At 31.7% G+C, this 27,341-nt stretch overlaps 1 protein-coding gene across 1 annotated transcript; it reads left to right on the top strand.

The window, feature by feature from the left end:
- Positions 1 to 9,451: 9,451 nt before the first annotated feature.
- LOC114193375 (uncharacterized protein At4g08330, chloroplastic-like) lies at positions 9,452 to 12,056 on the top strand. Its single transcript, XM_028083140.1, has 2 exons — positions 9,452 to 9,814; positions 11,443 to 12,056. The coding sequence occupies exons 1-2, from the start codon at positions 9,726 to 9,728 to the stop codon at positions 11,837 to 11,839; spliced, it is 486 nt and encodes a 161-aa protein (XP_027938941.1). The 5' UTR covers positions 9,452 to 9,725; the 3' UTR covers positions 11,840 to 12,056.
- The last annotated feature ends 15,285 nt before the right edge of the window (positions 12,057 to 27,341 follow it).

The raw sequence follows: 27,341 nt of genomic DNA, 5'->3' as shown, positions 1-27,341 counted from the left end.
AAAATATATATTAACATTTATAAAATTTACATTTAAGTTTAAAATATTTAATATTTTTATTGCATTTTAGATATTAAAATCAAAAATATTTTATATGTAAATGTTAATTTTACAAATATTAGTTTAAAAAATAATAATTTTAAAGGTCAATTTTAGAAAAGATATTAATATAATTTGTATAAAAGATATTAAATTTAGTGTCAATTTGAAAAGGACAAAATTGATTTATTCTAATAAAAATTGAGACTAAATTAAACAAAAATAACGAATATAAGGACTAAATTGAACAAAAAAAATAATACTATCACAAACTGACACGTGGCACTAGCATTGACACGTGGCACAATTGTGACTTGACACGTGGACCATTTTTTTGAAATTAAAAAAATTTAAAAAAAAATTAAAAATATTTTAAAAAAAATTAAAAAAAATCATAAAAACCAGGAGCTGACACGTGGCATGTACTGTTCAAAAACTTTAACTATTTAAACATCGTTAGTGAAAAGGACCAAATTGACCATAATTTGGCGAAAATGAGGACCTAATTGAACATAAAACGAAAATAGGGACCAAATTGAATAAAATCAACAAAAATAGGGACCAAATGTATATTTAAGCCATAGAAATAATAGGGATGAAAAATAGGGTCCACTTGTAGGAGGAGTGTGTAAAATAAAAACTGGGAGTGCATTTAGCTTCTGAACTTGCTAATTTTAGCCTTATTTAAAGGTGTTTTGTAACTTCAATCAATTAATTTTCCCACCTTAAACGAGCTTAATCTTATCTTCAGCTGCATCAACAAACATTAAAATATCCAAAAATAATTTATGCAACTAAAAATCACTTTTTAAGACATTTTTATCACACAAGTTCAAATAAATTAATTATTAGAACAATCAATTAAATCACTCTTTAAACACACAAATTCAATTAATTACCCAAAAATAAACATTAAATGAAGGCATAATCATGAACTCATCACTAGTAGTATAACAACTCGTGATGTTTGCCAATTTGGTTCACCAAGGAGTAATACTGCTCTTAACAAAATGGTAAAAGTTCAAAAAAAAATTCTTCTTTCAAAACTAGTTTCACAAGATGATACAAAAGTGTTTTTAGGCGGCTTGGACACTCAGTTCCTCAAGTTTTAAGCTAAAATCATTTCTGTTCCTGCAGAGAACAAATAAGATGAGTTAGGCACAAGTGTCAGCTATCTCCTCAGTTGGTCTCTCCCCAGTTGGTACATGTCAGCTTGAACCCAGGAGGGGTTACCTGCAAAAGAGTCTCTGAAGCTCAAGTAATTCAAAGCTCTCAAAAAGTCAAATCAGTGATTAATGAATGCGTACCTTTAATTCGTGGGGTCCATGCGTATTTATACAACATTAATGATGTTCGGTTATCCAATGGACTAGGCCTAGGCTTGGGCCCTAGCCTGGGCTATGAGTGGGCCTGTTCCCTAACCTAGGCCCTTAAGGTCCATCGAACGCGGGGACCTCCATTTTACTAAGTCTTCAAGAGCGGTATGATCCGTTTACTTCTCCGCGCTATGCCAATACAACCTCCGGCTCAACCTCGACAAATGTGTATTCGGCATTGACCGGGGTAAATTCCTTGGTTTTATGTTAACCCAACGCGGCATAGAGGCCAACCCTGAAAAATGCAAGACTATCATCGAAATGCGCAACCCCACTACTATTAAGGAGGTCCAACGTCTCATTGGCCGTCTCACAACCATTTCCCGTTTCCTACCCAAACTAGCCGAACAAACCCAACCCATAATCTAACTCCTAAAAAAATCCACCCGGTTCACGTGGACAGATGATTGTGAACAGATATTCCAAAAACTATAAACAACCCTAACTTCCCCACCTATCCTCCACAAGCAGGACACCCATCAGCCCCTGCTTGTATACATCACAACAACCGATTATACCGTCAGCGCCGCGCTTGTCCAAGAAATAGAAGGCACACAGCATCCTGTATATTTTGTGAGCAGAACATTACAAGATCCTGAAACCAGATATCAAATGGTAGAAAAGCTGGCCCTATCTCTGGTCCACGCGGCACGCCGCCTACGCCCATATTTCCAAAACCACACCATAACCGTTAAGACCGACTACCCTATTCAAAAAATATTACAAAAACCAGATCTAGCCGGACGCATGTCATCATGGGCCGTGGAACTATCAGAATTCAACATCCGCTATGAACCCTACGGCCCCATCAAAGCCCAGTGTCTCTTAGACTTCGTCAACGACCTACAACAAACAATTTCCATGGAGCATACATCAAATAAGAGATATAGTCCATGCAAATATAGTTCATGCAATATTCAAAATACTTTAGGAAACAATAACAAGAAAACTTCAAGTAGGCATATGACAAAGGACTCAAAACAAAGCTAAATACATTTAAAGACACTTTTAACATGTTAGAAAAAAAATTTGGCATGGTAACATCCAAGATAGCTCTCGACCAAGCCCAAGAAAGCACCAAAATTCATGTTCTTACTTCACCAAGCAACATACATCAATAAGATGAGATTTTAGATACTTAAACCTCTTGTGAAATGGAAAATTTTGTGCGCACTACTTCAAACACCGAGAAAGTCAAGAGGTCCACCAAGCACAAAACACAAGAAGACAATAGTTAGAACATAAAAAGCACCATATTCAAGATAACCTAGGCTCTAGATACCAAATGATGAAGGATTAAGTTGGTTCATTTTATATTTTGAAATGGTGATGAGTTTCTTAAGAAAACTTAGAGAAGATCCCTACTTGACATTAAGATAACAAGCTATCAAGATGTGAAGGTTCACTTCTAAAGGTTCTAGAGAAGGAGAGTGATGGATTGAGTTAAAGATCAAAACATAAACAGAAGCAAAGAAAATAAACCAAATAGAAGTAAAAGAAAACAAATACAAAATGGAAGATATAAAGAATGGTGATGGAGATGAAGCACGCCACTCTTAGAAGGGCCATAAGGCTAACCAACTCTAGAGATGAGTGATTGGTGTCGCCACTTGTATATCAGGATAAGGCTAAGTGAAATCTCCCCTCAAAGGAGGAAGCTCATGGTTTTGTGGTTGAACAACAAGTGTGTAATACTTAAATTTATGAACCCTTTTACAAGTGAAAGAACACCTTTATATAGAGAGTTATAGGTGTCTCTAAGAAATAAACATAAGTTAAAAGGGACTAGCTAGCAAAGTAGGAAAACCTAAATTCTAGAAGTATCTTCTAAAGTAGCACAAACTTGAATGGTGGTGTGAATTCCTAGAGTGATTCTCGACCATGCACTCCAAATGAGGCAATAGTGCCTCCATAAAAAAAGTCAGAAGGAGCTTAGGACAAAAAAGAGACAAAAGGTACAAGCTCCTTGCTTTATGCTTTTTGCTTTCCTCTTTCCTCCACCTAGGCTCCAAATCATCTTTGTTCGCAAATAGGATGCCACCACCTAGCTCATGCGTCTTACTCCTAATTAACCTACAAATACAGCTAAACATAGATTAGTATGGTGGCTTAAGTCAAGTCAACTCTAGTCAACAAATCAAACCTAATCAAAGTTCAACAAGTAAACTAAGGTTGTTCAACTAAGTTAACTTTAGTGTAATCACAATAATGAAATGCAAACACAAACATAAAGATGAAGGACTAGAAGTCTCCCCTCTAGACATACTCCTTGTGACTCTTCTTGGGAGAACTTCCATGACTGATGGAGCTCCAATGTGTGGTGTATAACACTCCAATTTTGGGATGTCATGGAAAGTAAAATAATGAACGTGTTTGATAGAAAAGGATTATAATTGAAAATGTACTAAAAAAACTTATATTCTAATTTAAATTGTGTATTCCAAAAGCTCAAGTTGTCAAAAAAATTCAAATAACATTTGCAAACAAAAGAAAATTACATAGTCTTTAATATTTTATTTAAAACAACTAAATAAATTATAAAAACTCCAGAGTCCACCCCAGCCTCTCGTTAATCTACTCCATGACAAAACTATCTGCAATATCACCTACTCCTGTATAACACACACGTTATATGACCATCGCACAAACAACAAACATACAAACAAATAGGGGTAAACTAACCATAAACAATGATATATAAAAGAATTTCGAAAAATAAAACATGACAAAAATACTCAACATCTAATTCAAGTAACACTTAAGCATTACGATCACAATCAAACTTTATTTTGAACACACAACCCTCAACATACAAACAACCATATCAAACCAGCAAACTATCGTATTCATCTAAAATTCTTGAACATAATAATCATAATCAAGCTTTTGCTTTCCGCGGCCTTTTACCCCACAACAACATCTATTTTCCTAGAAATAGATGGTTCGATGTGTCCCACTATCACAGCCAGATTGTCTCCCTTATTCCTCAAGGAATTATGAGTAACAACGTCAATGCATCGCACATCGGGCACTATACTCGCAACGAGCCGAAATAAGGTGAAACATCTTTCCCCTCCCCACTACTTCACACAGGCGAGAGAGTACAACACTCGAACCAATCCTCTATCATTGCTTCACACAGGCGAAGATGACCCCTTTCCACTGCTTCACACAAGCGAAAGAGTCTTCATTGGGTCTCTAGGTATGGAAAACCTCATATAACACTTAACTCCCAGAAGTCTTCATGCAAACCAAAACACTTTCAACATGCTCAATAGAAAAATCTAAATTCATATACCAGTTAGTCCTTCTCAACCACAAAAAAAACATAAAATAGGAGAAAGGCAAAGGATAAACCATTAGGAATGAGTGGAGAAAGGTTTCAAGAACCCAATTAACCAAACCAAGGGGTTTCTTTCTACAATGCAAACTATCACCTGAACAAGAACGAACACTTTGCATGAATGACAAGGACTGCACCAAAACATTTCCCCCATAGTTGTGAAACCCATGTTGTACGTGATGAAAGAGAAATAAACATGTGATAAAGAAAACAATAAAGAAAAATATGCACAACCTATCGGAGCACAAAATTATAGCACGATAATTAAGAAAGCTTCCCACCAACCTATGCAATTATGGTTCCTCATTTGAACCAAGCATTGCACCACCCATTCTAACTAAATAAAACCGAGACAAATGGACCAAACATTTCCCCTATCTAACACCTAACCACTTAACGTTAACAAGGAAAAAAAACTAAACTACTCGACACTGAAACCAAGATTTAAAAAAAAGAACCAACACCCATGCATCCAGAAACCAAAAACGAACCTGCCACAAGGAAACACGCAAAAATGCATGCCCTACACTTCTGAACATTCAACGCATGACACCACAACACTCATATAAACAAAAGAAAAACATAATCATTGAACAAACCAGTTTGAAACTAAAGAAAAATACCTACATATGTTTTTCAAGGTTTCATTCATCAAACAAACAACAAGAAAAACAAGGAATACAAAACAAGATGTAGCTTCAAACAACAACAAACTCAGCTTCCCTTATAGATGCATGTTTTTCCCATTTCATCCATCAAACAAACAACAACAAAACAAGAGAAGAAAACAAGGTTGGCTTCCCCTACCTTGTTAGCAACCTCCAACCTACGTTCCTTTTCTCCTGTAGTCTCTTCCATGGTTCCTCTCTCGTCTACTCCTCTCCTCTTTTTCTCACATTTTAGAAACCCTAAAACTGTTATATCTCCTCTCTTAAAACATTACCTTTTAATCTATAATTAATTCATCCTAATCTTTTCTGTTAATATTCTAAAGTAATAAAGATTCTAAAAATAAAACAACCTCAAAGTATGGCGTTACTTATATTTTTTTATTATAAGAAATTAAAGAAAAACTAGAAAATCAAAAGAGAAGGGAGAGATATAAAGATTTTCTCGTGAGCACCAAAAGAGAAGAGAGAATAATTATTGCACCGTATTGCTTCCAAGCCACTGCACTAGATGCACATGTAGTTGGCTCAGAATGCCTTTGTTCTATACTAAAAGACTAATCCAGATAGTAGAAATCCAATTGATTTCTACTATCTGAGAATTGCGTCCAATTTTTTTTTCCAGATTCTTTTTACAAACAATTTTGGTATCCTAAGAAAAAAAGGGGTAAAAAAACAAGAATGGTTATTACACGGTCCGCCATTTTCCATATATATACATACACACACACACACACACACACACACACACACACACACACATATATATATATATATATATATATATATATATTTATATATAACTAGGTTAAGCGTTAGTTCATCGAAATAGAAATTTTAAGAAAAATTTGATTGGAATAGGAATCCATTTCTTCTTCTTTTTTATTCCCTTGTTCTTCTCAAAATAGGAATATGGGAATAATGAAAATATTTGTTTGATTGAAAGAGTATTTTCAATTCCTATAAGATACATAGGAATTGAAAAACATAATCATTGAACAAACCAGTTTGAAACTAAAGAAAAATACCCACATATGTTTTTCAAGCTTTCATTCATCAAACAAACAACAAGAAAAACGAGGAATACAAAACAAGGTGTAGCTTCAAACAACAACAAACTCAGCTTCCCCTACAGATGCATGCTTTTCCCGTTTCATTCATTAAACAAACAACGACAAAACAAGAGAAGAAAGCAAGGTTGGCTTCCCCTACCTTATTAGCAACCTCCAACCTACGTTCCTTTTCTCTCGCAATCTCTTCCATGGTTCCTTTCTTGTCTACTCCTCTCCTCTTTTTCTCACATTTTAGAAACCTTAAAACTGTTATATCTCCTCCCCTAAAACATTACCTTTTAATTTATAATTTATTCATCCTAATCTTTTCTGTTAATATTCTAAAGTTAAATATGTCAATTAAGATTCTAAAAATAAAACAACCCCAAAGAGCGGCGTTACTTATATTTTTTTATTACAAGAAATTAAAGAAAAACTAGAAAATCAAAAGAGAAGAGAGAAATATAAAGATTTTCTCGTGAGCACCAAAAGAGAAGAGAGAATAGTTATTGCACCGTATATAGCAGAGGGTTCAAACTCATGCACATTCACATTATTAGCACATAGACGAACCATTACGCTATGTGTAATAGCATGTGCACTACAGTTTTATAAACACACATATTCTGCATGCTATAATTAAATAAATAATTAAAAACAACTACATGAGGGCGACTAGATTCAAACCCATGTACCTGCACACATAAATTCATAGCACTAGCCACTAAACTAGACGCATTCTCCAGACATAAAGTGCACCAATTATTTATATACATATATAATTTACATTCCATAATTAAGTAAATAATTAAAATAAATAAACAACACTTAATTTAAATTAATCAGTTAATTATTCCATCATATATAAAAATTAAATAAAATACTTAATCTAAATAAATCCACAATCTCAAACAAGCCACCAATTTTTCTATGTGTTTCCCTTTTTTTCTAATTTTTCTCGGGTCTTACATGATGGCTAGTAAGAACTCCATAGGTAGTGGAAAATGGCATGGAGACAAGTGTTTAAGGCTCTTGTAGCAATGAAATTTGGAGTGGTGAAAGGAGAACTAGACTAAAAACTAAACTAGTGGAAGGTGTCTAGAGGAAATATTGTAAACGTCTAGCTTAGGTGCTCTCAAAATAATAGAAGCGTAGAGTGATCTCAACACAAACATTCTATTACAAATTTCAAAAGTAAACTTTACAAATTGCTAGAGGACTCTTTTATAGAAGAGAAGGTCACTAATGCATATGCACATGAAATGGTGTTTGAAATGAAATGTAAGTCTTGGAGAATAAGTCTCTCTCTTGACCCTTGGAAGCGCATTATAGCTTGGATGCGTGACAAGTGTCATGGCACTCATTGGCAAGCCAAAGTCGCACCTCCCTTGTGGTGAATGGAGTGTCTCAGCCTATACTTCCTATTGGGCTTTGATTAGCCCAATTAAAATCCAATGGTCAAGTTTATTTAGCCTACTATTTATGAAAGCAATGCCTAAATAATGGGCCCAATTTAAAATACTACTACTCTAATGCTCAATCTTGGACTCCAAATTTTACTTTTATATAATGTTATGATTATTTTTATTAAAATTGATATTTTTATTAAATATTTTAATAGTATTAAGTGTATTTAATATTAAAACTTTAAATATATTTATTTTAATTTGTTATAAAATTGTTTTAAAATTTTACATTATTTTTAAGCCAACTCTAAAAAATTGTTGATGTTTAATGTTATACAAATATTTCGAATAAATATTTATAAATCTATATATTTATAATTTTAAAATAAAATTTAAATAAAGTTTAATGTAGAATATAAATTTAATATTGTTTAAAATATGTAATAGAAATATCACTTGTAATAAAAGTATTATCATAACATCTATATAAAAATTAAATTTTTTCGAAATTTGGAGCAAAAGAAATTGAAAATTTTTAAAAATATTTGGAACTGAAATCAAATCAAATTAACAAATATGAGGATCAAATTGAGATTCATACAATAATTTGACACGTGTCACCGTATTAGATTGACACGTGACATACTACAAACGTGATACATGGCATAAATATTTAAAAAAATAAAAAAAAAATATTTTTTTAAAATAAAGAAAAAATATAAAAAACAAGGAGCTGACGCGTGGCACCTACTTAATTATGTTAGTTTCATACTATGATGCACAGATACAATACGTGTATCGGATACGACACGTATCCGATACGTTGATACATTAATTTTTAAACTAATCGGATATGATGTGGTAGATACGTCATATATGAATAATGAAAAGTGTACAATATTTTTTACAAACATAATAAATATATGATTTATAATGTATGAATCCAAATTTTCTAATTAGAGACCAATTATTTTGGTAGTCAAAACCTTGTAGCTAATGTTAGTGACCAATTTAAAAACCAATTTTCATCATTGAAACTATTTTAATTATCAATTTAGAGACCGATTATAAGTTGTTGGAACTATTTTAGTTGTCAATTTATTCACTATATAGTGACTAATTATATTTTGTCACTAATTTTGGTCATTATTCAAAGATTTTATTGTAGTGTACTACTATTTTATAAATTAGATACTTCATTAGTAAGTATCGTTAAGGTATCTTAAAGTATCAGACATGATACATGTCGGATACGGATACGTGACTCAAATTGAAGTATCGATGTATTATAAGTTCCATACTAACAAAAATAATCTAATTTTTACTGATTTACTTAAATATAAACCTAATTAAGACTAATAAAAATATGAACAACAAATTAAAATTTTGATAAAAAAGGAAGACCAACAAAATATTTAACCTAAACAAAATAAAGCACAGTACATACACCGGTACGAAACACCGGGCCCAACTGATAATCCTTTTAACTTACCCCACGCGGTTTAAAAAACAAAATCAACTTACACAGTAATAAATAACTAATATTTTAAAATAATAAATAATAAGAAAAAAAAACTTCTAAATCCATTTTCATTCACTCAAGCTTCATCTCCGTCATCGTGATCATCTTCTTCTTCCATTCCGAAACAAAACGGTACCGTATCGATCGTGTTCGGTTGGGTTCGGTTAATATCGCGCTCCAAATTCTCCGTAGCACGCTGCTCACCGAACGAAACCAAATTTCCAAGAATTGGCTTCTCTTTCACTGGCCCCTCGCCGCCACGGTGGCTCTTCCGCATTCCGCCTCCACCGCCGCCGCCGCTGGGAAACTCTAAGAGGTGATGGATGGTTCCGTATTCAAACGAGACGGTCACTTTAACCGAACTTACTCCTACCAATCTTGCTCCTCTCAAAGAGATGTCCGTTATAGGTTCGCTTTCTATCTCGTCGTCATCGCACTTTCCTTAAATTCGTTAATTCTCTTTTTAGGTTAAATTCTCTTTTTGGTGAATCGCAATCGAATTGTTTGGGAAACAGTTCTGCGCCGTCGATCGTGATATGGATTTTATTTGTTATTATATTATTTTAATTTGTAAAATTTCATTGTTAATTTTCAGCCCATATAGTGTGATCATTAAAGTAGCTTAATTTTAAGGGACATTTTCATTCTATTAATTTCAAGAGGAGAATTCAGATTGGTGATAGAGGATTAAATTGGGTACTCTCAGTCACTTTCACGAGTAGGATTTACTTGATCATTGTAGAGAGATTGAGAGTTACTGAGTCTTTTTCCTCTCCTCAAGATAAAAGATATTTCTATTTTTTTCTTATTAAGCAAAGTTTTAAAAACGGTTTGTGATTGCAAAGTTTTGAGGTTTCTGGGAACGCGATTTTGGCTACATTTGTGCAATTGTCTATTATCTTTTATAATATTAAGGATTGTGACCGTTCTGAAACTATAATCTAAAATCTGAATTGTTAGATTTTCTGCATCTACTGAGAAAGTGAGCTTGAATAGTAGTGTTCATGACGTATTACTCTTGAAAGTGGTTGGAATTAGAGTTGTTTGCTTCTGTCTCTATTATCAAGTTTTTATATGTTGTGGACTGTTTGATAATTGGATATGTTAAGCGTTTAAGATCGTTTTTAATTGAAACGGATGATATGCTTTACATGGGAAAGAAATGGGTTGCTTGCTCTCGATCTCATGAAATCTTGAGTAGTTGTGTAAGTAATAAATTAACATTGAGCACTTTGAAATACAAAAGAAAAAAAAAAGTATATTTTGTATGCCTTTGTTATATTTTGTTATACTATAGGATTAAATATGTTTTTTTCCCTTAACTTTTGGTAAAAATTAAAATTAGTCATCGAAATCTTGGTCCAATTTAATCTTTCAATTTTAGAAATGTGTGAATTTAGTCCTTTTAACCAAAATTTGTTAACTTTATTTAATGTTTCAAACACGTTTCACGATAGTATTTGAGATGTTTAGCATTTGAGATGTTTACACTTTTTGATATATTTTTGCTTCGATGTTAGCTAAAAAACTATTTTGAAACGTAAATTTAACAAAATTTGTTTAAAATAACTAAATCATGCATTTTTAAAGTTGGAGGACTAAATTGAATCAAAGTTTCGAATATGACTAATTTTAATTTTCATTAAAAGTTAAGGGATAAAAACATATTTAATCCTATATTATATGAATGCTACTAACATGTGTTAGGTACGTAGCATATGCTTGATTCCACTTTAAACTAGTTCTTTTATATGGAAAAAATCCTTGTTTCCGAGCAGACAAAAATAATGAAGTTTGAATGATAAAAAATGATTGTAATGTGATTATTTTGTGGATGCAAATACGTATATTTTGAACATGATTAGTTGTGCTGACAATCTTGTATTCTTCGAAATGTATTCTTAACCTGATCATTCTAATTGTTGAAGTGACATTAAAGACCAAGCTTAATATTGGGGACGATTTATCTGCGATGAATCTGGGTTGTATATTTTTGTTGTTAAAATTACAATATCTTTTCTTTATATATTTGGCAGCTGTGGTACTTGTGGTTATGAATTGAATCTATCCTCCTCTAACCGAAACACCTCATCCATCGGATCAAAATATGGGAAGTCCATAAAGCGAGGTATTATATCATTCTTCAATATTGATCTTAGCAGATTTACCCAGGTTGATGAAATTCAGTGTGTGCCGCATTTTGATAAGCACTCATGGGGTTTGTTTCGCCGAAGAACCAAGCTTCTTTGTCGCAAGTGTGGCAACCATATTGGAAACGCATGCAATGGCTACACTACATCCTTTCCTCTTGTGTCAGACGAAGCAGAGTCATCTCCTAGCTCCAAAGTGCCCAGTCATACAAAATATGACATTCGCATTCGAGCCTTGCAGCCCTCATCTTCTGAAGGATCTGGAACCCCTGTGTTTGCTTGAAATACCTGGTACAAAATAACAGTACTTTCTACACATTCTAATCCGGTGACAGGGAGGTTAGAATTTCGTTAATTTATACATGCAGATGGTTTGGCAAAGTGTTTGTGCTTTCCCTGATGAAAATGGGACTAATAGCCTTATGAAAGAGAGTTGTAAGAATAAATTAAATTTAATTATTACGTGTGAGATTTTATGAAAGTTCAATACATTGTCAAAACTTACAAGGTAAAAAATTATATTAATGGGAGAAAAACAGAAAGCACGGGTAAAAGTAAATAAAAAGTCTAATTTTACATGAATTGTTTGGTTAAGGGATGCTTCTTAACATCAGATTTGCCTTTTGTGATATTGATTTACTTGACAATAAATAATAGTTAGTTATGAATGTTGATAGCACATGCAAGCTTTTAGATTGGGCAATGCGAATAGATGTTAAGGGTCAATATACATTGCTTGGGACAAGAGTTACAGATAAACTAGTAGAGTCTTAAAATGTTAGTCTAGCATGGATAAGGACAATCTTATGCGCATGTTTTGTTCCAAGGTTTATCTTTAGCTTTTGCCTGTTGTTTTTGTTCTTTAGGGAAAAAGAGGTGGCAAGTAGGGTTGTTTTGAAATCTCATACCCCAATATGTTAAGCAATGTGTAATTTTCACTTGACCGAACCCTTCTATTTGTACCTTCTAATACAATTTTAATTAAGAATTGAAATAATCTGACGTTGATATTTAAGAATCATTAATGTCACTATGGTCAGTCCTTTTTAGTGATTATAAAGTTTTGTGCTTGATAACGTTTATCATTATCATTTGTGATTCTTAAGCAGCAATGCCGAGGCTTTGATATTGTGAGATTAACAAGGTCCTGGGTTTTTCCCTTTTTCAACTTCATTTGTAAATTAGTCTCTGTTATTTTTTGTTCCTGATAATATGGACTCTTAATCAAATAATCTTAAGTATGATATTACGTATATCTTTTAAAATATCATGAATAAAAAAATAGTAAACTAAAAGCCTAAAACATGATACCACTTGTACTTGGTTGTCTTTCTCCTAATTATCCCTCATACTCCACCTTGAGCACTGCCTAGAATTAACCAAACCTTTGCTAAATTAAATAGCAAGCTTATTGTCTTGTGTTCATGAATGGTTTAAGAAAATGATGGTCCCATTACTTTTCTCATAAAGAGTTTAGGTATACTGATGGAATTTGTTCCTGTTGGCAAGTTTACTTGGCAAAAATGAACGTTTACTTGGATAAGTTAAAGTTACCATGTGATCAACATTATATCAAACTTTGTTTGCGTGTATAAAAAAAAGTAGGAGAGAAATGAAAAATTCGACAAGTAAACTTTTTAAGGTTTGCTACTTTGAGAAAAAACAACATAGAAATAGAAATTAGTTTAGTAGAAAGAATACGGAGACATTTTATCTTTATATAATAATAAATAATGTATACTTATGTATGTCATGGTTAGCCCTATACATATGGGATGTTTGTGATCAACAGCGGAAATGGGAAAATGATAGTTGGAGCCAAAATTCAATATATAAAAAAAGGTTAAACTTGTTATAAAATGAAGCTAATAAAAGAGAGAAAAAGGAGAGGGAAGAATAGAGAATGAGAGAATAGGGAATAACTTTTGTGTGTCTTATTTCTGATAGAAATAGTCATATTTATAAATATAACATGTAATCCATAAAGGAAACAAATCGAGTAGTTAATATAAATATTTATATAAAGAGTAATGAATCATATGAGTATCAATCATATGAATATATGTATCAAATCAATGGACAATCATTAACTCATAACACTCCCCCTTAAGTGTTCATTGATAAGAGAATGTGTCTCGTTAAAACCTTATTAGAAAAAATCCTTTGGGATAAAAAAAACCTAGTGAAGGAAAAAAAGCACAACATTTTGTATCCTTTAATACAATATTGTTCATCACATATTCTATTTCTCCCCCTCATGTAAACTTACATCATTAAGGTGACAGAGTCCGAACTTGTGAATCATTTGCTCAAAAGTTCTTATTGGCAAAGACTTTATAAATAGACCTGCCAGATTTTCACATGAATGAATTTTTGGACATTTATATCATCCTTTCAATTGAACAATACACTATTGTCTTCATGTATGGTTGTTGATTCCATCTTTGTCGGGATAGCCACAAATTTCTTGTACATGTTGAATTATAGACCTTAACCAAACAATATTAGTCGATGTTGCTATTATGGTTTGTTTCATATACCATCATGAAATCATTGTGCTAACACATGTGAACAAACATCTTGTTTGTGATCAACCATTGTGACATTGTGAGAATATGTAAAATAGCATGTATATACATAACCCATTAGGTCTGATTCTAAATCATTTAGATGAAATAATCTCATATTTGTAGTACCTTTAAGGTAACGAAGTATATGTTTTACTCCAAACCATTTTCTTCTATAGTTGAAGAACTATATTTTGCTTAATAGATCTACAACAAATGCAATATCAAGTCGAGTATAATTAGTAAGATACATTAGTGTCTCTATGACACTAAGATATGGTGCTTCTAGACCAAGAAAATCTTCATCATTTTCTTGAGCTCTAAGAAGAGCATTTATCAACATCTAACGACCTCACAACTATTAGAGTGCATAATGAATGTGAATTGTCCATTTAGAACATTTTTACGCACCTTAATTATATAAGTCTCTTATGTATAAAAAAACACCTTTGTTTAAATACTTAATTTGTAATCTCACACAAAAATTTTGTCTTTTCAAGATCCTTCATCTCAAACTCTTTCTTTAAGCAATCAATTGTCATTGTGACTCATTAGGAGTTCCAACGATGTTTATGTCATTTACATAAACTATAATTATGGCAAATTCATTTTTCGATCTTTTTATATAAATACAAGAACAAATAAGATTATTTTTATATCCTTTTAATAAGTACTCAATAAGACGGTTATGTCACACACGTCCTGATTGTTTTAATTAATAAAAGGGTTTGTTCATTTTTATTGAATAACCATCTTTACATTTGCCTTGTTGGAAAAATAAAATTCTTCAAGGATTTTCATATAAATATGATTTTCAGGAGAATCGTACAAATAGGTTGTAACATCATCCATTAGATGAAAATGCAAATCTTGTTATGCAACTAGGATAATCAAATATTGCAATATTGTTGGATCCAATACTAGAGAATATGTATTTTCACAAATCAATATTAGGTTTTGTGAAAAACTTTGAGCAACTAACTATGCTTTGTATCTAACAATTTCATCATTCTTAATTGGATTTTTGCGCAAAAATTCATATGTACCCAACGGGTTTCACACCTTCAAGTGTGTGAACTATAGGTCCAAAAACCTTTCGTTTAGCAAACAAATCTAATTATGCTTCTTAGTATATTTTCATTTTGGTCAATCATTTCTTTGTCGACAATCTTCAATAATCATTGGTTATTGACCCTCTTTGTCATTCATAGGATTCATCGCTATATTATATGTAAAATTTTCATCAATGTAGACTTCATTTTGGTTCCATATTGTATGATTCATGACATAATTTATTGAGATCTGATCATTTCAATAATTTCAAGTACTTGAGGTTCTTCTACAACCGAATCATTAATTATGTCAAATGAATCTTTTGAGATTTTCACCTTTTCGACTAGGTCTTCTTGCATTTTAATTGCCTTCCTCATTCAAGAGTTTTTATCTTTGGAACCAATAATCCTACCACGCTTCAAACATGTTTTTGGAACAAACAAGTCTACCACGTTTAAGGTGTGTTATGAATTAATATCAAATATACTCGGAACATTAGCATTTGGTATATATGATTTGATTACTCTTTCTATCATTAAGAACATTTGGTAATTATTGATTGACTAGTTTTGTAAATGAATTATCTTTTGAATTTCTTGTTCACATTCTTTTGTACGAGGATCAAGATAAGATAATGATAATTCATTTTAACCAATATTCTTTTCCAATTATTTTCTTTCTCCCCCTAATGTTGGGAAAACTTATTTATCAAAGTGACAGTTGAAAAGTCAAACTGTAAATAAGTTTTCTGTTGGTAGTTCAAAATATTTTATTATTGAGGGAGAATCATATCCAACATATATTTTCAATCGTCTATGAGGACCTATCATAATCCCTTTTGGTGGAAAAATTAAAACATATACACCACACTAAAAAATTCTTACATGAGAATATTAGGCCACTAACCAAAAACCAACTGCATAATAGAGTATTTGTGATAACTTATTGGTTTGATAGGAATCAATAATGCAACATGCAAAATTGCATATCTTCAAGTAGCTATTGGAATATTAGCTCTCATAAGTAATAGTCTTGCAACCAATTTTAGACGTTTTAATAATGATTTCACAAGTCTATTTTGAGTATGAACATATGCTACTGGATACTCAACTTCAATTCCAATTGATATACAATACTCATGAAAAACATGAGATTTAATTTCACCAGTATTATCAAAAACAAATTTTCTTAATCAATAATCTGGAAGTGAGTTCTTAATTGTACTAATAACTTTGCAAATACTTGATTGCGAGATCTAGTTGATGCATCAATCAAAACCATGACATATATAAATGGTCCACATGGTGGGTGTATTGGATCACAAATATCACACTATATTCGTTCTAAAAATTAGATTGACTCATTTCTGATTTTTCTGGTGATGGTCTTATTATCAACTTTTGTGAATGTATAGTATATGAGAACTTATTGGTTTGAAAAAGTTTCTTGACTCTTAAGTGGGTGTCCACATGAGTTTTTCAACCTCTTTTTTGCATCATAATAGATCTATGATGACCCAACTGATCATACCAAACAATGAATTCATTTTGATTCGTAAACTTCTAGGGTTTATCATGACATGCATTTTAATTGTACTAATATACGTGTAGTACAAACCATAAGAGAATGTTCATAATTTCTCTAATACACATTTTGTTTTCAACTCAATCGTATAGATATAAAGATATTTCATATCTTTTTCATTGTTTGTCTCAATATGATATCCATTTAGACAAATATCCTTGAAACTTAATAAGTTTTTATTCAACTTCTTGGTAGAAGTATAATAGCTTTTCCAGAGCCTTCAAATATATTTGGAGTACTACAAATAATACTAATCTTGATGTTTCACATTATCAAACAAGAGAAAAGTTTATTATTCTTGAGAATTGTATAAGTTGTTGCATTATCAATAAGACACATATCCTCATCATTGGTACTATTGCCAACATTTGTTTTTCATATAAACGTAAATATCAATATAATTTTTTTAACACTCTCATAACTAATGAGGTGATCAATGCTTCCATTTGGTTTAGCAAAGAAAATTAATAATATCCAAATGAGTAACATCAATATGGTCATAATCAGAATCACCATCTTCATAAGCAAAGTGTGTTTATATGTTCTTCTCATTATTTGTAAGACATTTTGGTGTACAACAATTACAACTCAAATGACCTTTACCACTATATCTTGATTATACTAAACTATAGTTAACTAAACTATATCAAACTAAAAATAACTGAACTATTAATAATAAAACTGAAATGTACTATTGACTAGTTAAAGTTTTGAAAAATTGTACTTGAAATAGTTAACTATTTGCACTAATAGTTAACTATTGTACTATTCATGATTAAGTTTGTTTTCCCTTAGTTAGTAATAGAGGTTGCCACAACATTGATTTCATTAGTTTGGTAGACAAGAATTTTAAATAAATTTTTCGTTTTCTTAGTTTAATATAATTAAATTTTAATTTTAATATTTCAAAAAAATGATACATTTCTTTAAGAAATTGGTATTTGGAAATAATAATATTCTTTTACATGATTTTGCTTAATACATGGTTTAGCATATATTTAATTTACTAATAAAAATAGTTGATGTTGTGAATAATTAATTAAGTTGCAAAGAATGACATATAAAGTAATTATAGAAAAATATAAATATGAGTATATTCTAACTAAAAATAAATGAATGTAGTAACAATAAATAAGTAATATAGTATTATATTTTTAAAAGACGGCTTATAAAAGAATTATATAGGTTAATGAGAATTTAAATTTATTTACAAAATAAATATAATAAAATTAAGAATATACTTATAAATATTTAAATATGTTATATTTAGAAACAAAATTGCGAAAATATATTATATTTTTAAGAAAACAAAATGTAAAATTTAAATTTAAGTCATATTTTTATATTTAGTTTCCAATTTAACTTTAGTTACATAAAATAAAATTATATAAGTTAACATATTTTACTAATTTTTAGTTAATAATTAATTTTAGTTACATAAACATATGTATTAAGATATAAACCTTTGTATTAACACGTATTAGTAAATTTCGGTTCAAAATCAATACAATTTGGTTTAAAAATATTATAATTCAGTTCAAAAATAGTACATTTGGTTCAAAATTAGTGCAATTCGATTAAAAAATAATACACTTTGGTTCAAAATAAAAACAATTTGGTTCAAAAATGATTCAAAAATATTGTAGTTAAGTTAAAAAATAATGCAGTTTAGTTCAAGAATAATGCAGTTCGTAAAACGGATCTATTTATAACAGTTCAGTTCATCTTATAGTGCACTGCAGTTTAGTGCAGTTCAATTCAATTTGTCAGAAAAAAAAAATAGTTCAGTTCAGTTTGTTTGAACTATTTTTTAGTTCAGTGCAGTTCAAATGAACTATTTTTTAGTACAATGTAGTTTTTAATGGTTCAGTGTAGTTCAGTACATTTTGCCCAACCCTATTTACCACCGTAATGATAATATATACTTTCATCTTATTTGTCAATATTTTAACATTTTCTTTTCCCCTTTTTCACATTATTGTGCCACTTCTTGTGACAAAATGTGTCATTGAAAATTTCCTTTATAACCATATCCATAATCAATATCACGATCATGAAAATATAAATCAAATATTACTGGATTCACTTTTGAGAATGGAGTAGAACCAATTAAACAAGTTTCATGATTTTCTATAAAAAAAACTCATTGCTTTGTTCAACCATACAAAGGCATGAAATAAATTCATAATATTTATTGTTGCATTCACTTATGAGAATGGAGTAGAACCGGTTAGGCATGTCTTGTGATTTTTCATCAAAAGCTTCATTGCTTTGTTCAACCATACAAAGGCATGAAATAAATTCATAATATTTGTGAAATCTTCTTTTTCACAATATTCTTCTTGCATGAGCAAATTAGTTGCTTAGATACTTTATTTCTTTCTTTAATGGTATCATCAAGACCCATTGCATCTAAATGTATTTCAACATTTAATATCCAATATAAGTAATTTTTCCTTGTAATATCAAGGGTCACAAATTCAAATTTTGCAACGTTTGTCGTGTTTAGAACTAACACATAAAATAATAATAATAATAAGAAGAATAATAATAATAATAATAATAATAATAATAATAATAATTACCGTCATAATAAAAAAAATAATAAGACGGAGATGAAAATTGATAAAGTCAAACAATTCTTATCACAAGAAGAAAAATATAAGGCAAAATTGTAAATGGAGAAAGGATTAGAAAGAGCCTAGGTTGAGACATGCAAAGCACTATCGTTAGAGAGAAAACACATCCACTAGTCCTCAGTTGGTTGGAGCATGGTGTTGATAACGTGTTATAAAATGAAGCTAATAAGAGAGAAGAAGGAGCGAGAAGAATAGAGAATAAGAGAATAGGGAGTAACTTTTTTATGTCTTATTACTATTAGGAAGAGTCTTATTTATAGATACAATATGTAATCCATAAAAGGAAACAAATCGAGTAGTTAATACAAATATTTATATAAAGAGTAATGAATCATATGAGTATCAATCATATCAATCATATAAGTATATGTATCAAATCAATGGACAATCATTAATTTATAACAAAAATATATCTTTGGTCCATATTTTCGTTCAATTTTTTCAATTTAACCTTAAATATTGTTCTTTTTTTTCGATCAAGTCCTAATTTTTTTCAATTTTATTCAATTAGGTTTTTTGGCCAACGCCACTTAAATAATTAAAAGTAATGAACAATCACAGTCACCTGTCACTTCACGATTTTTTTTTATTTAATTATTTATTAATTTATTTTTAAAATTTCCATGTGTCAATCTAGCAGTGTGCTAGGTGTTAGAGTCAATGCTTTATATTCAATTTGGTCATTTGTTCTTTTTGTTCAATTTAGTCTTAATTTGTTTTTAAATAGAGCAATTTTGTTCTTTTCCAAATTGAGAACAAATTTAATTTTTATTAAAACTCACATTTTTATTAAATGTTTTGGATTATGATTACAATTAGTTTAAAATTAGAATGAAAAATTTTAAGGATGAGAATTAATTTTAAAATTTTAAATCAATGGTGGTAGGTTTCATCCTTATTATTCTCGTTGTAAACCCCAATTTTCAGCTTATAAAGGGTTGGGCCTGGCCTTTTCGTAGGTCCAAGGTCAGCCCACTAGGGAACCCTAATACACCTTCCAGCTCACTCATTCTTCACTTGTCTCATTTTTTCCAGAAACTTTCTTTCTTCCCTCCCACACAGTGCTAAAGTAGGAGCTCTGCTAAGGAACAACTGGTTTTCCCTCAACGAGAATCCTTACACCTCTTAAGCTTGAGTTCGTGTTGGTCCTAATCACAAACCTTTTTATTCTTGTATGCTATGTTTCCAGCTTCTTAAGAGTTGCTCCTGGTCTTGGGATTCTTCCTACTATGTGCTTTCGTTCCTCTAAGCTCGACTTTACTCAAGGTAAGGGAAGCTAGGTCTTTTTCGTGGTCTTGAAGTATATGGTCTGTTTCAGCCCTGTTTTATGCTTGAAATGAATTAAAAGTGCTTGTGCTTGTATATGAATGAACTGTATGGATGAGCTTGGTTGTTTTTGGTGCTGCATACGTGGAACAATGGTGAGAGCTGATATTCTCGCCCAAGCGAGCTCGTCTCGCCTAGGCAAGAATAGCAGAAGCTCACCCTGGTTCTGCTTGAGCTTCTCGCTCAGGCGACCAACTCTGGTTTTGAGCGACGCATCGTCTCGCTCAAGCGAGAACGGTTCGCCTAAGCGAGCCTTCGAGGAAACCAGTGGTGCCTCTGTTTGAGTCCTCGTTTAAGTGAGGGATTTTTATTTTGGGTGAAGAGCGATCTCGCTTAAGCGAGAAGGGCACACTCAGGCGAGAACTCGTAGAATGGCCACTGTACCACTGTTTCAAGTCTTGCTCAGGTGAAGATGCCTAGCTTAGGTGAGACAGTTGTTGTCGTCTAAGCGAAGGCGTTTAGCTTAAGCAAGAACACTGCAGATTTGCATTTTATTTTCCCTATTTCTGTTATGGCTAGATATTCCTATGAATATGTATTAGTTATTTGAATGGTATGAACTGAAAGTAGCATGCTTGGATTAATTTATGGCATGGAATTGTTGGATGGTGATATTGTGGCATGAGAATTGGATGTAGGAGATAAAAGTGGTGGTTATGGTTTGAGAAACATGAAATTGGTGTGAGATAGGCGTAATTCCATGAGTCTCGTGGGAAGATCTCATGGTGGTGTGTAGTGTATATAATTAAGATAAGGATTCAAGTAAGGATCGCATCCCGAAACTCTAAAGGATTAGTGAGTCTCATGTAGAGCAAACTGATCTAAGTGGTGAGAGTAGCGGAAGGCCCTAGTCTTTGGCGGGATAATGGCCTTAGATGCATAAAGGCTAACCTTGTGTGTGGTAGGGTGAAACCTATTGGCAATGGCTCTACAGAGCAGTAGGGGCCACCATAAGTACAAGCGTCCAGTGAATATGATTTTATTATATTTATCCGGATAATTGAGTCATAGTGTCCTGCTTGTTTACTATAACATGAATTTGTGCCTACTTTGTTGCATGCTTGAGAACTGTTTTGAGTATCTGTTTGCCATAATATGTTAAAATTTATTTTTTCACTAGCTTACCCTTTTATTTTGTGTCTGTTCTTTGTTATGTTTTCTCTTTTGCGATGATCACCTTATGGTGGGAGCAGATGGGGGAAATTCTGATGGTAGATCTGGTGGTGGTGACACAGTTGCTTAGTCAGGATTCAGTTAGTTGTGGCTCTTATGAGTAGTGTTAAGACCTGGGTGCCTTTGTAATTCCTTGTTCTATGAGCAATTATTTTGCCAAACTGTTAAACTCTTAGTCTATGTTTTGTTCATGGCAATTTATAGTATGCCTTGTTATCTTTTGAGTACTTGTCTATGGATGACTGTAACAGTAGATCCTGATATGTATATTGTTCATCTGATTGCTCCTTTATTACTATAATTATGCGATGTTGTTATTTAGTAGATTTAATCTATTTAAATGGGATGTCACACTTGTTCTAATGTTAAATTAATTGTAACCTTAAACAAAATATATTTAATATAAATGGTAATTTTAAGAAAAACTTCATTATAAATTTTACATAAAAATTAAATTAGGTCTCAATTTCGAAAGAGACAAAATTGTTTAATTTTAAACAAAATTAGGACTAAATTAAACAAAAATAACGAATATAGGGAACAAATTGAATATAAAACATTGACTCAAATATGTGGCACTCGGTTAGGTTGACACGTGGACATTTTTTCAAAAATTAAAAATATTAAAAAAATATAAAAAGTCAAGAAAGCCACGAAGTGACATGTGACAATCACTGTTCATCCCATTAATTATTTAAACGTCGTTAGCAAAAAATGACTAAATTGAATAAAATTGACGAAAATTGAAACTTGATTTAACAAAAAAAAATATCTTAGGATAAGATTTACAAAATTGAACAAAAATAGAGACCAAATGTATATTTAAATCTAAAAAAAAAAAATCCAAATTTGTAAACATAGACACAGAAAGTATTCAACATTTTTTAAGGATCTAAAATTGTAAACCGTAATCCCCAACTTTCCATGTCAGTTAAAATTTTAATGATTTCACGATAAAATATACACGTGTTAATTATTTATCTTTAAAAAAGAATATTGTTATTATATTTTAAAACTAAAAAGGATTAAATTAATTGAAGAATAATTGCTTCTGTTTCAACAAATTCTACCACTCTTAAAAGATTGTAATATGTTTTTGGTCTCTCAATTTTAATAGTGTGTTTGAATAGAGTATTTTAATAAAGCAATTCATTTTTTTTTGAAGAATTTATATTTTTTTGTAATGAAATACTTTGTTTGGATAGAAAAATTAAAAAGCATTAGAAATACAAGCATTTTTTTTGAAGTATTTCAATTAGTTAAATTAGTAGAAATTCAATTACCCTCAAAACAAGTGAAATTTGAAATTCTTCTCACTCAACCTTACACTCTAGACTCTTTGGTAGAGTTGTCAATTTGACCCAGTCCATAGGCAAGCTTAACAAGCTAGGCCGGGTGGGTCCAAAGACCCAAACAAACTAGGCAGGCCTGATGACCCAAACAGGCCGAGTGAGTCCTACGACCCACATGGGCCATACGACCCAGACGGATCGGGTTGGCCCGACGATAAAAACGGGTTAGGCAAGCCTAGCGACACAAATGACCTAGACGGATTGGGCTGGTCCGACAACATAAATTGGTCGGGTGGGCACGACGACTAACACAGGCCAGGCGGGCCCGACGACCTACATGTGTCGGGCGGGTCTAATGACCCAAACATACTAGGTTGGCCCAACGACACAAACAAGCCAGGCAGGCTTAATGAAAACACGGGTTGGGCGGGCTCGACGACCTAGAGGTGTCGAACGGACTCGAAGACCCAAACGTGTCAGGCAAGCCCAATGACCCCGTACGGGCACGATCGACCGAGCAACCCAAATGGGCCGGACCGACGAATTAGACAGGCCCAATCGGTCCGACGACCTAAACGGGTTTGACCAACCTGACGACCTAGACGAGTCTGACCAATCCAATGACCTAGGTGGTACCGATCGGCCCAAAAACCTAGCCGGGTTAGGCTAGCCCAACGATACAAATTGGTCGAGCAGACCTGATGAAATAAACAGGCCCAATGACCCAGATTGACCGAGCAGACACGACGACCTAGTGAGGCCAAGCAGGTCTGTCTAGGTCGTCGAGTCAGACCAATCTGACTGCATTTTCGGGTTGGTCCAACCCATTTAGTTGGTCCAACCCATCTAGGTCGACAAGCCTGTTTCCAAATTTATCATCAACTCAAAACATAATTAAGCTTAAAATAAATATTATTAAAATGAAATTTTGTCTCACAAGAAATTCAATTGTTTGACCCATACAAGAAATTAAAATATAAGGTATTTTAATTTCTTTATCCAAACAAGTTATTTAGAAATTTAAAGGAATTTAAGTACAAACAATTCAAATACAATGCATTTCAATTTCTCATCATTGTTGAAATGCTTGATCCAAACACAAGGTAAGTGAAAATTGGAATTAGTCGTTTTTCAAAATTTTGGTTCAATTTAGTCCTCTAACTTTAGAACTACATGGATTTAGTCATTTTAGCCAAATGCAAAGTTGATGTGGTTTTTAAAATGTTTATTTTTCCTAAAAATGAAATAAGAAAATAATAGACACATTTTTTCTTTTGGGTCCCGACAATGATTGACCTTGCTACTACGTATTTTCATTCAAAATGAGAAATCAAGGTTAAATAGTTCTTTCACGACTTTTTGTTTGAAAGTTTTAATTTTCTAAAATCATTTTTATATTTTTTGTATATTTTTAAATTATTTGAAAATGAACTTCACACGACGCGAGTGGTCAAATAGACACTAAAAAGTGAAAGGGAAAACAATTTTGGTATTTTTTTATTTACTTCAAAATGGGTATCACACAACACGAGCGACCAATCAAACACCAAAAGGTGAAAAATAAAACTATTTTTGGTATTTTGGAAGAAAGGAAAGGAACCAAGTACTAAGATGATGTGGACAATCATACGAGTACTCAAGCCTTTAAAGGTGTATTTAATTATTTGAAAAAATAAATATATTAAGTATTAGTACTCATACATTTGGAAGTGAAAAATTATTTTCATTTTTAATTTTTGTATTTTTTACATTTTATTATTTAAAATAGAAAAGTGAGTGTTTGAGAAAGTGGGATGTTAAAAAAAAGTGATGGGTATAAAAGTTTAAAACATGTACTCCAAAGCTAATTAAGGCCGACCAAACTTTAAAATAGCCCAAACACGAAAATGAAACCAACACTAATGCAAAATATAGCAGAAGGTGTGTAGTGAATGTGGGGTGCAATAGGCAGACACATGGTCCATTCCAAACAATACGCAAGGGTACATGGTTAACAAATTGAAGGGTGCGCGAAGTAAGAATAAACAAGCAAGAAACATAAAATATGAAGGTGTACGAGTTAAAAACTAAGGTTTCACGAAGAAATGGTGGGTTCAGGCACGAAGCCCTTTCTTCTTTCATTTTCAAAAAACCTTAAAGACTCCATGCATCTTCGTTCCCCTTGCAAGTATCTTCAACGGCAAGCACAACAACCCCTAACCCTGGGTCACGTGCCTGCATTGTGCCTAACCTGAGTCATTGGTGGCAACACTGGACACCGTTGTAAGCCTTGCCAACGACGATGCCCCCTTTCACGTGAAGCACTCCTGCACCAGCGTCCATAACTTCCTCTCCTCCATGTGAAGTTTTGATCGTGGTCTGGCAACCACACCGTCGCCATCGCTTTCCCTCACTAGCATTGCCTACACTAGACGACGTTGCTCCTTTTTCTCCTTCTTTCTGCGTGAGGCACTCTTAGGAGCAACATCATGACTGGTCTCATCTTCTCCCACCAGCCGAAGCAACCACAACGACGTAGTCGTCATCTTTTCAAATCTTTGACTTGACGATGACGATATTAACGATGATTGTTTCCTCCTTCCTATTTCTTGGTTCTGTTTTAGATATTGGTTGTTATGCTTTTATCTGTATTGTGTTTACGGTTGTTGAGTATGGAGAAATGTAGTGGTGTTGATGGTTCCGAAAATGGAAGTGTTTAAAAGCGTATTTAATTATTTGGAAAAAATATAATAAGCACTAAGGGTCTGTACGTATCACACGATTCGCAGACGCCGATGGATTTTATACGAAAATCTGCGGGATTTCTCTTTGTTCGTTTTAGAAGATTTAGAATAAAATGGATATATGTATTATGGAACGATCATCTCTCCTGGAGAGAAGATTTGGAGGATGGTGGTTTAAATTTAACTTTTACATATAATAATTATTATTATATATTAAATAAATAATAATATATGAATAATTATATTATTTAAATAATAATATATAATAATAATATTATTTAATTAATAATATATAATTATTATTATAATAAATAATGATAATAATAAATAACAATAAATAAATATAATAGTATATTAATTTTATCTATCATATCAATTTATTTATTTTAATTTTTATAAATTTCACTCTCAAATCCATTCTCTTTACTTCCAAATCTATTAAAAGAAACAATTAAAATTCATTCACTCAAATCTACATAAATTCACTCAAATTCATTCACTTAGTCTCTTTCAAGTGAATACATCCTAAGACAATGCAGACGATCATACAAGTACTCGTACAGTAAAAAAAATCATTTTTTATTTGTATATTTTTTTATATTTTATAATTTAAAATATAAAGGTTAGTGTGTGAGAAAGTAGGATGTTAGAAAAACAAGTGATGGGCTTAAAAAGTTAAAAAACATGTACTTCAAAGCAAAATAAAGGTAATAAAATTTAAAATAGCCCAAGAAAAACCCAACATCGGTGCGAAATAGTAAAAGGTGTGCTGGAATGAGCAAATATTGTGAAGTGTGTAGTGAACTAGAATTTTGGCCCGTACAACGCACAAGATATATTTTAGAAGAATGAATTTTATTTTTTAGTAAATAAAAAAATTAAAAATAGATATTAACAAGAATTGATAAATATGATTTAAAATAGGAGATATCAAGATTATCATGTTTATAAATAGATGTAGCAGTTATAAACATCTAGAATTATAACAATATTAATTGTTACAATTATTATTTTGTCCAATATAAAATTTTAACATTTTGAATATTTATATATGTACATGTTATGAATATCTATACAAAATTTCGGATTGATTTTATGGGTCAGAAGATCATTATAATTGACAATATAAAATTGATATAACTTTATTAAATTTAAAATTGGATTAAAAAAACAAAAGAATGTAATACAATAATTGACAAATAACCGAAATAGTATAAGATTAATTTGTATGTCTCTTATCAAATATTTTTAAATATTTATTTGTAAACCATATTTGTAGTTGCAGGGGTTAGTTACATTTTCATCTTCATCCATAATTAGTATATTCAATCTAATCTTCTTTTCTATTTCACTCTAGATACTATTACATATAATTTGTCTATGAGTGAATATGGGGCGAGAAAGATAAAATTCAACTTTAGAGAGTTA

Source organism: Vigna unguiculata, chromosome 8, assembly GCF_004118075.2.
Source record: "Vigna unguiculata cultivar IT97K-499-35 chromosome 8, ASM411807v1, whole genome shotgun sequence".
Taxonomy (NCBI): Eukaryota; Viridiplantae; Streptophyta; class Magnoliopsida; order Fabales; family Fabaceae; genus Vigna; species Vigna unguiculata.
Note: the sequence above shows the minus strand (reverse complement) of the source record. Positions and strands in the feature narration are given on the sequence as shown.